Source organism: Physeter macrocephalus, chromosome 14, assembly GCF_002837175.3.
Source record: "Physeter macrocephalus isolate SW-GA chromosome 14, ASM283717v5, whole genome shotgun sequence".
Lineage (NCBI taxonomy): Eukaryota > Metazoa > Chordata > Mammalia > Artiodactyla > Physeteridae > Physeter > Physeter macrocephalus.
The window spans coordinates 68,908,944-68,919,412 of record NC_041227.1 but is presented as its reverse complement, the minus strand read 5'-3'; the positions used below and the strand labels follow the sequence as shown (position 1 = coordinate 68,919,412).

The window sequence follows — 10,469 nt, the reverse complement described above, 5'->3', positions numbered from 1 at the left end:
CCGGAGCCTGTGCTCCGCAACGGGAGAGGCCACAACAGAGGAAGGCCCGCATACCACCAAAAAAAAAAAAAAAAAAAAAAAAAAAAAAACTCATTGTTTCTTTGAATTGTATGTAATAAACAATACTTGCATGGGATTGTACCAACACCATTATCAAATTCTTCCCAGAGTCACTCTCTATATACGCTCTTCATCTTGAAAGCTTGAAAAGTTTTCCCTAAGCTTCCTTCTTTGGCCCTCTTTAGACACTTCTTGGATAATTCCATCCACTTTCCTGCCTTCACCTGCAATCTACTGCTACAGAGATGACTTCTAAATCTACATATTCACACTCCAACATTCCTCTGAGTCCCCAAGTCATGTAAGCAATGATCTACTAGACATCACTTAATGTCTCAAGATGAACCTAAGATGCAACACGTTCATCTTTCCTTAATAAGCTTAGGCAGAAGTCAGGTCTGGAGAAAACCTACTTACTAGGGAATTTCCTGGGGCTGGGGGAAGGCAAACAGTTTGTAGGCACTGGCTTTGGAAAACACCACGGGAGAGATCAAGGTCAGCAGTCTTGGTCTGATTTCAAAAGTGGCTAAAACCAGAATATCCTTTTAGCCAACCAGAGGAGGGTGAAATGGCATTAAACCCAAGATGGGTGGAATCAACACCCTGGAAGATCCATGCCTACAGAGAGGGTACACACAGGTTAGACAAAGGTAAAGGGCAAGATAAAGCCTATGAAAAGATAATAATAAGAAACAAATATCCAGACCACAGCCAGATGGACTAAGGCTCAAGAGAAGACTTTGGCATCGATAAGGAGAGGTGGAAATAAACCAAATAGATCAATAAGCAGGGGGACTAGTCAGAATGATGGAGGGGTGATTAGCTTATCCTAAAAGGGAGGGAGGGAAGAAGATAGGCTATTTCATTGACTCTAAGATATTCCAGATTGTAAGACACACAATTATTTTACGTACCATCATTTTACGCCTCTCCTTTATGAAAGTAACAATGCTAGCAATTAAATATGACACGCCATCTCTGGCCCTCTGACTTTGGAAACGTTAGAAAGTAACAAAATGTGCATGCTGCAACTGGAGAGCAGCAGAGGCACAAGGCTCCCCCTCAGCTGTGCTCAGGACAGGAACCTGATTTACACTCAGGAGCCCACGATATGAAGAAGCAGGCTGGAACACACTCTCGCGAGACCCTGATACTGGCCAACAAGCCGGAAACTGAGTGAGGAGGGAAAAACCCAGTCTTCTCTCCCATGTGTCTGCTTTACCACTCACACACAACACTTCACTTCTGACACCTCTGGTCACCAAATGTGCGGGGGATTTTCCCTCACCAAGCAATTCTCTGCAACACCAGCTGGTGTCCTACAAATTAACTCAATTCTGACACTACACCCTACTTGAGAGGCCAGTCCCAAGTCTAGGTTATCACCTGTGCTTCTGGCTGATGGGCTCTAAATCAGAGGTTCCCATAACCCCCTCCTCTGGTTTGATTAATTTGCTAGAGCAGCTCACAGAACTCAGGGAAACACTGACTTAGGTTAACCAGTTTATTAAAGGGTACAGATGAATAACCAGATAAAGAGACGCATAACGCGAGGTCTTGGGAGGGTCCTGAGCACAGGCACTTCTGTCCCCATGGAGTTGGGGGCGCATCAGCCTCCTGATACGTGGATGTGTTCACCAACCTGGAAGCTCCCCAAACCCCTTAGTGGGATTTTTATGGAGGCTTCCTCTCGCAGGCACAATCAATTATTAACTTCATTTCCAGCCCATCTCCCCTCTCTAGAGAGGGGTGTGGGGGGGGGGCAGGGGGGTGCTGAAAATTCCAAGGTGCCGTATTAGAATAAAAGACGCTCCTAACGCTCTTATCACTTAGAAAGTTACAAGGGCTTTAGGAACTCTGTGCCAGGAACTGGGGACAGAGACCAATATATGTATTATCTCACACTGTTACTGATGAAAAACTATGCTGTCTTTAACCTGAAGGTCATAGAGAAACTTTAATAGCATGCAAAAATGCCCATGACCCGGTGTTAACAACAACAAAAAGCAACATATAAAATTGAATCATATATGCAGAACAAATCACTCTCTCCCCCTCAAAGGATTAACTAGAAGTACTACTTCAAAACGTCAGTAGTAGCTGCCTCAAGGTCCTGGAATTATAGGTAGCTTCTTCCTTTTTTCTTTATATTTCTCTTTACTTCCCCCCAAATTTCTATATCCAACATGTAATTTTTATAATCAGAGATAAGGTCAAATATTAAATATTTGTTTTTTAAAACCTGCCAGTTGCGGGTCACGTGGATACTTTGGTTTATTTAAATATTAGATACAGAGCCATCTCATTAATGTACAATAAGCCCTTCTTAACAGTGAGACAACATTCCTCCGATAACATCGGGTCAATGCATGCTCACACCCATAGAACTAAGTTCATTTTGGATACCCAAAAATATGTAATGCGGGAAATTATTTTTGTCTTTCAAACATGAGGTTTCAAGAATATCAGTATTATTGCTCAAATGTGGAAAAGGATTAATTACTTCCATTTCCTGCTGGATCTTCAACTTGGCATAATAATGGGCCAGCAGAAACACATCTGGTCACACTGCTGATAAAAGTCTACTGCCAGGGCTTCCCTGGTGGTGCAGTGGTTAAGAATCCACCTGCCAATGCAGGGGACACAGGTTCGAGCCCTGGTCCAGGAAGATCCCACATCAGCAGAGTAACTAAGCCTGTGCACCGCAACTACTGAGCCTGTGCTCTGGAGCCTGCAAGCCACAACTACTGAGCCCACGTGCCACAACTACTGAAGCCCACGCGCCTAAAGCCCATGCTCCACAACAAGAGAAGCCACCGCAATGAGAAGCCCATGCACTGCCAACAAAGAGTAGCCCCTGCTCGCAGCAACTAGAGAAAACCTGTGTACAGCAGCGAAGACCCAACGCAGCCAAAAATTAAGTAAATGAATAAATAAATAAATTTATTTTTTTTAAAAAGTCTACTGCCAAAGGTAGGCAGCGCTGTCTTGCAGAAGATGGATTTCTTTTTTTTTTTTAAAAAAAGGACTGTCTGACAAGTAGCTGTCATGTCCAGAAACTGAAGCTAACACATTTTATGCTGTGTTATCTTGATGGAATTGCTTTTTAGCCCCACATACTCAAATACCAATCTATTTCTCCCCTCATATTTGAAAAGGAACATTTAGACAAAGGATAAAAATCTTGAAATGTAACCTTCATACTTGCCAAGAGTAATAAAACAAAATATGCTACCTTCTTCTACTTTGGGGGGTACTAGATCATACGTAGGCTGAAAAGCTTGGGAAAAATCAGATTTCTTTGTTTATAAAGTTTAAGAAATTCTTTCTCTTCAAATGTCTTTTCTTGCTCAGGTATACTAAAAGCTCAAACAAGTAACAGAAGATAGCAGTATGGATGTTCTAATTGAAACACCTCAGATATCACTTTTATTTCAAAGTTTTCATTGAAAAACTCAAATGATTATCAGATGATAGTGATCATATATTTGACCCTAGCTAATAAGTGTAGTCACAACATAAATGTCTTATTTTTCAGTATTAAACAGCAGCAAAGTCAACCTTTCTTGATAGTATCTAATGTACCAATAATATCAGACATTCAAAAGGAAATAACATAGCTTGAGTTAATTTAAAGAAAACTTTTTATTTTGACAGCAGCTTCCTGCTGCAGATCTTTCTTAAATGACAGTATAAACAATACAAGAATGAGAAACATAAACTAATTGCTACAAAATGCTTAGAGAGCAATTGCCCTAATCTGAGAGCAGCTAGTTTAAACAGCCCAAGGAAACTTTTTCAACTAGAGTTATGTGGACACAATTATGATATTATATGTAAGAAGCTCATGGGTTAGAAAATATTGTAGAACTTTAAGTTAGTGCGTTACTATCAGTGAGTCAATCCAGAGTACCTACGACTGAACTGGACATCCAAAGGCTTACTTGTAACTTCAGGATACGAATTCATTTTGTGGAAAATTTTGGCCAAAAGGCAAAAAGGAGGCTATTGAGCCATTCTGCTAATGCCTATTTCTCATCCTCCACACTCCGACTCAGGATATGGTCTAGATAACAATCTCATATGTGTTTGAGACTGCCAGCCCCTGCTGTTTACTTCCATCTAAATCCGTTCTGATTTTTATGCTATGTATCTCCTGTCTCAGAATAAGCAATGAGGATACAGCTGAAGGTGAAGTCCAGAGACAAAGAAAATTTAGGAACCAAAAACCATCTGACTTGCTAGCTTTATAAATAATCCAAGACAGATCAGAAACCAATGCCTATTTTGAATGTCTTAAATAATGTCAGTGTTAATCACCAAAAAAGGCACTGATTTAACTTCTCAAGCATAAAAGCAAGGGGCGGGGGGGAGGGGGGAGGTGCAAGGGGGTTCTGATCAGCTGAAAAGTCAAGAAAATGGGTACAGTACATCTCACTACTACAGAGCTCTGGGTGAGTCTCCACTCATTCATTCTTTTAACAAACATTTATCAAATACCATTAACTATGTTGTGTCAGAATTCAGACATGAGTACGGAATCCAGTTGGGGAGAGAGAAGCTAGGATAAAACAGAGGAAATGAAGTGTATTTACAAATATAAAACTTGGGAAGGGAGACAGGGGCAGCTACTTGCAACTGAAAAAGGCTTCGCAGTAGAGGTAATGATGAAGCTGAGACTTGAAGGTTGCACAGAATTTCTACAAGTCAAAGAAATGGAAAGAAATGACAGTCTAGGTTCTGAGGAGGTAACCAAAGACTCGGGACAAGTGTTGGGCACACCTGAAGAAACAGCAAGACAAGCAAGGATGTGTAGCATTCCTGGGGAACATGGTGAAGGATGAGTCTGGAAACGTTCACTGCAGCCAGACGGCGATGGGGTGGGAACGCCACTGTAAGTGCCGGGCAAAGGAGAGAAAGGCAGGTTTTCTGGGACAGTGACTTCCATATATTTGGCTGCACATCAAAAATCACCCGGGATGTTTAAAATGCAGATTCTCAAATCCCCCCAGGAATAGGAAACTGTAATTTTTTAAGCTCCTGTAGTGACTGTCAGTATCAGTTAGATTTGGGTAAAGCAAGAGGAACTGCAGGGTAGAAGCAAAGAGAACAGAAAAGGGGAAATGGCTACAAGAGAAGAAGAGGTAGAACTAACAGAAAATACCAACTATTGACATAGGGGCCAAAGAAAAAGAAGAACCAGAAGGTACCTTAGGTCTAAAAGAATAGGAAGACTTAAGAAGGGGCAACTGTTTGCAGGAAAAGACATTGGGGTCGGACATTCTGGGGTTGAGTTCCTTATTGGGTGGGAAATTTTGTTCTAGAAATTCAGGAAAATTAACTTCATATTTAAACATATACTATTTGCTGACACCTCTTCTAGGATTGCTATGTACTGCGCTTACCCGTGTTTTATTAATTAGCTTTGGGAGTGTGCATCTCTCTCCTGAAATACATGAAGGACATATAATACATATAAGGCAGAGTGCTAGAAACTTAAGAGGAACTCGATAAATATTTACTGAATAATAAAAGTGGAAGTCTAGAAAAAAGTTGAAGATTTTAGTCTTTTTTTTTTTTTTTAAAGAAAAAAAAAATCTTTTTTTTCAGATGTCATAATTCTTACCTTTGCAGCCAAGGCTTTTAAACTGTCGAGGAATCTTTGCCAGAAATCCTTGAAGAGCGGGCGGTCAATTTTCTTCAGGCTCTCTTTGGTGCTGGCGTCCACACTGACGTATAGCTGGGTAACTGGTTTGAGGCTCCTTGGTAATTTAAAATTTTTAAAAAAAACAAAAACAATACAACAATAGAAGAAAATTATGCCTAAGTCGGGCTTTCATGATGTTAAATTTACAATCTGTAATAGATGTGATGATTAAACATTTCACTGGGGTCTAGAGGGTTCTGCTTCTCCCAGAAGATTGAAGCCATGATTTTAATGTGACAGAATGGGATATCAGTCGGTTATTTTTTAAAATGACTGGACACCATCCCTAATAAACTGAAAACATTTGATTACTTAAAATTGGTCTCTCTTCAAACACTACATTTTAGTGGAAAATAAAACAAGATCAGGCTTTAGGTCTGGCACCATCAGCTCAGCACAATTACAAGGGGTTCTCAGACCAAAGTTTCTTCATAAACTCTGCCACTTAAGACTTCTACAGGGGTCTGTGCTTACGGGCCACCTCCCATCATCAATTTGCTGATGGATGTTTTCTAAGGAACAAGAACAAGGCTTCTTTGAAGGGCACAGAGCCACACCAATGCCTCACCTATGCCTCTGAGAGCAGGAGTGGGTTTAAAGTCAAGCCCTGTGTGGGCGAACAATGACCCATTTAGGGAGCCATAAGCAATGCAGAGTCAGAAAAAGAGCAGCCAAGCACTTACAAAAGAGCACAACCCAGAAGAAAAATGTATGTTGTAGATTCTTATCTTTCTTTGCCTTCTTAATCCGCATCCATGAGTACCACTCATTCTCCACTTTGCTCAAATTCACTGACTCATTTCACAATGTCATCATCTACCAGATTTCTTGCCAGTTGTTTTAAGCCCAGATTGTACTTTTTCCAGAGCCTCTCTGTTCTCCCTTCAAACAGGTCTCATAATTCACTCTCTTCAGTAAATTTCAAAGTAGAAAGAAATTCCCCCTTAATAATCCTCTGACCAAATTCTCCCATTATTAATTTGCTATAACTATTCCATAATTTGTATTTACCCCTAGAATGTTATTTATACATTTTTTGTTTCAAAGTCTAGGCACTTTTAAAATCTGCCACATAATTCACATGCCATAAAATTCACCATCAAAGTGGTTTATGTGCTTTTTATATCTATCAGTATTGGCCTTACCAATCTTTGAGTGGAAGACCTTGAAGGACAGGAGCTCTATTTTTCTTTTTATCCAGCCATACAGGTAGACACTTAAAGCTACTTTTTAGTGGATATTGTTGACTTCAGCTGACAGAACTTTTAAGGAAATGTAGGCCAAACAAATGCTTGTAATCATCTGGCTTAGTGACATATGGAAAAATCAGAAGGGCCTAAACCCAAAGTTGTTAAAAGTGGAGAAGCTCTGACCAAAGTTAGGAAAGAATGATTAAAACACTGGCAGACTCTCATTGCTTTAATCCCTCTCCAATACTGATATAACGGAATCCTTAAAAGTTCAATAATGTGTCACTACTGAGCAAAGGACATCAATTACTGGAAATGCAAAACAACAGCATACTGTAATGGCAGCATTTTCTCTCACCACCCCTTTTGCTGGGGCCTCTTTAATAACAGACAAGCTACTTTAACTGGATTTTATGTTCTACAAAAATAAAAAGGATTGTCTTAATGAATACAGCTGGCTATCATCATCTGATACTCACAGGACTTTGTCATAAAGCTGCCTGATGCAAAATGGGAACTGGCCTGACCTTTTCACTACGCCGCCATCACTACTTAGAGTATGAACAGTAAATTCCAAAGGCCATAGTTGTCTTACAAACCACCACCATTTCGCAAAAAAAAAAAAAAAAAAAAATAGTAGTCCTGGACGTTGACACTAGCAATAAGGAACTTTTGACATTACTAAATGTCTGAGGTGCTATAATCAGGAATTTTAAAGCTCTCTGGCCAGGGATCAGAGGAAGAATGGAGAAGAGGAAAACCCCAAGGAACTGCAGAGCTCATTCCTAAGGGGCTCAAAAGGAGTAAAAGGACACTGGAGAAATTTTCTGAGCCTCAGGGATCTTATGTCTGCCTGCTATTGGTCTCTGTTCCCCGTGACAGGTGATGAGGCCCCAAGCACAGTCACTTGACTGTCTCCATTCTATTCAGAGATAGGATCATTTTAGTTATATCCTTAAAACCATCATAATAATTCCTGTGTCTCAGAATCTCACATTGCTGTGGAGAACAATTTAAAAGGACTATACAATAAAAGGGATATATAACTCTGAGCCCAATCCCCAGTGAAAATACCCTATGAATCTTGATATGATTTTTGTGATGACCTTCATCCTGCTAATTTTAAATCTCTGAGTTATGAATGATCATATATAGAAAAACATTGCAATTGAACACAAAAATCCCTCTCCCTTCTTCCCTTCCTGTAGAGATTAGGCCTCATTCTACCCAGAATAATCAATAATCATATCAAGATCCTACCTAGAATGAAACCTCCTCATCTCTACAGAAAGGAAAAAAGGGAGAGAGATTTATGTTTGTAAGAAATCTAGAGGCTTCAATAGTAACTTTGATGCTCCTATTGGACAAAAAAATAACCAAAGTGACCCAAATATCCAATACTTATATGTGAAATCTATCCAAAAAAGGGACAGTTTCAATTAGCTGTTTCCTTCCCTGTGTTATGGGCCACAGTCTCTTGTTTCTGTGTCTAGTTCATGTTTTTTTTTTTTTTACGAAAGCTGGACATTTTAAATAATATTATTTGGCAATTCTACATCAGATATCTCCCAACCCAGGGGTGTTTTTTTTTTTTTTCTTTTCTGTCTGTTTGCTGTTTTTGTTGTTACTGAACTAATTTGGTAAATTCTGCATTCTTGGTTGTGTTTAACCACTAAAATCCCTGTTTGATTAGCTTAGTGGTCAGGTCAGGATTAGACATAGATATCCTTAAATGACTTCAATCAATAAGTCTCCTAGCCTTTGCTGAGGGGCTCTATGTGTGTATATTAGGGCACACCTTCGATGTCCAGGCAGGCATTTGACAACTGTGCCTTAGCTTTCACTGTCTACCTGCTCAAGACATCAATATATCAAGTGGAGGTGGGCATATAGGGCCTTTTCAAGTCTTCCCTGGCATACCCACAGCCCTGCCCATGTACATGGTCTTCTAGATTTCCAGGAACATGCTGGAGCTTCTCAAAGTCCCCTACAAACATCTCATTCCCTGGCTTTTCCTTTTAAGCATTTGGTTAGCTTCCTGTTTGCCCCAACGGTTACTGCTGCCTCAGGCAGCTGTGAAGTTCAACAATTGCTGATAATTGTTTATGAGAAACACCGGAGATAAAGGCTTTCCGTGCTGGACAAACTCTGAGTCACTTCTAACAAACACAACCCCTGTGAGTGAGAGCTTCCAGGGAACTGCCACACATACCCTATAATGACAGTTCTCCAGGCATGGGACTTTGAAAGAGTTCCAACTCTGTTTTGTCCCTTCCCCTGGCTGCCAGGCTACGTTTTTACCATGACTGTAGGCTACTAGTTTGCAGAGCTGGAGAAGTTGGAATGGAATAAGGACATGTTAACACATCACAAAGCTTACTGTTCACATTGCAATTCAGCTAATTTTCTGAGGAACAGTGGGTTTTCACCACAGCCTACTTTAACCCATTTCTAAGCCAAGTTTCAATCCTGAGCCTTAAAACACAAATCTTTTTTTAATTTAACTTAGTTGTTTTTTGCCTCCTCTTTACTGTACAGAGCCCGGATCCAAAGAAAAAGGGCCATCCCCATACCCACACATACCCCTCAACAAAAGCCTTCAGTTTCTACTTTAGCCACTGGCTGCTCAGAATCCAAAACTCAAATATTCTAGTGTACTGTTGCAAGAAGTCTTGGGAGAAAAAAAGACCACTGCAGTATTCAAAATATTTTTGTATTGTTAATGCATATCATAGAAACACTCTTTTTTTTTTTTTTGGCCACGCCATGCAGCTTGCAGGATTTTAGCTTCCCCAACCAGGGACTGAACCCAGGCCCCCAGCAGTGGAAGCATGGAGTCCTCACCATTGGACCACCAGGAAATACCCTAGAAATACTTTTTTGACATGAGAATAAAAATACTATTTACTGGGGGCAAAAAAACGTTCCTCAGGTTGTTGCATACCTCTGGTTAAGAATTTGATTCTGACAACTTTTGCTGGTATTCTCACTGTTTTTATAGAAGAGTAGGTTTTGAAGGTCTGTACTCTGCTATTCCTAATAACCAACAAACAAGTTTTGTTTTTATTTCCATCACAATTCATCACAATATTTCCTATGTCCATTGTGATTTCTTCTTTGACCCATAAGCAAATGAAAAGTGCATTGCTTAAATTATAAGCATACTGGAATATTCTAGTTATCTTTTTGTACTGATTTGTAGTTTAATTGCATTGTGTTCACCTATCATGATCTAAATGATTGCAATACTTTCTTGTAACTTGCTATAATGCCCAGCATATGGCCATTTGGTAATTTTTCTGAGTGCAAGTCCTGTGCTCTTAAAAGGAATTTATATTCCAAAGTTTCTCAATTCAATACTCTATTTCTGTAATACACGCTAAATTTGTTAATTTAGTTGTTCAAATTTTCACTACTATTCCTGATTTTGATTTGCCTGTTTTATCAGTTTGAGAGAAATGTGTTAAAAACTTACTACTTCTTACAGTTCTGTCAATTTTGAGACTATGTTA

At 39.7% G+C, this 10,469-nt stretch overlaps 1 protein-coding gene across 2 annotated transcripts in view; it reads right to left on the bottom strand.

Annotated features, from left to right (window-relative positions):
• Positions 1-10,469, bottom strand: part of LOC102977187 (S-adenosyl-L-methionine-dependent tRNA 4-demethylwyosine synthase TYW1) — a 160,685-nt gene that overhangs the window by 70,432 nt on the left and 79,784 nt on the right. For both annotated transcript variants that reach the window (XM_024119689.2, XM_007116855.4), the window contains exon 13: positions 5,687-5,822. In XM_024119689.2, coding sequence (XP_023975457.1) covers positions 5,687-5,822 — 136 coding nt within the window. The remainder of the gene's footprint in view (positions 1-5,686; positions 5,823-10,469) is intronic.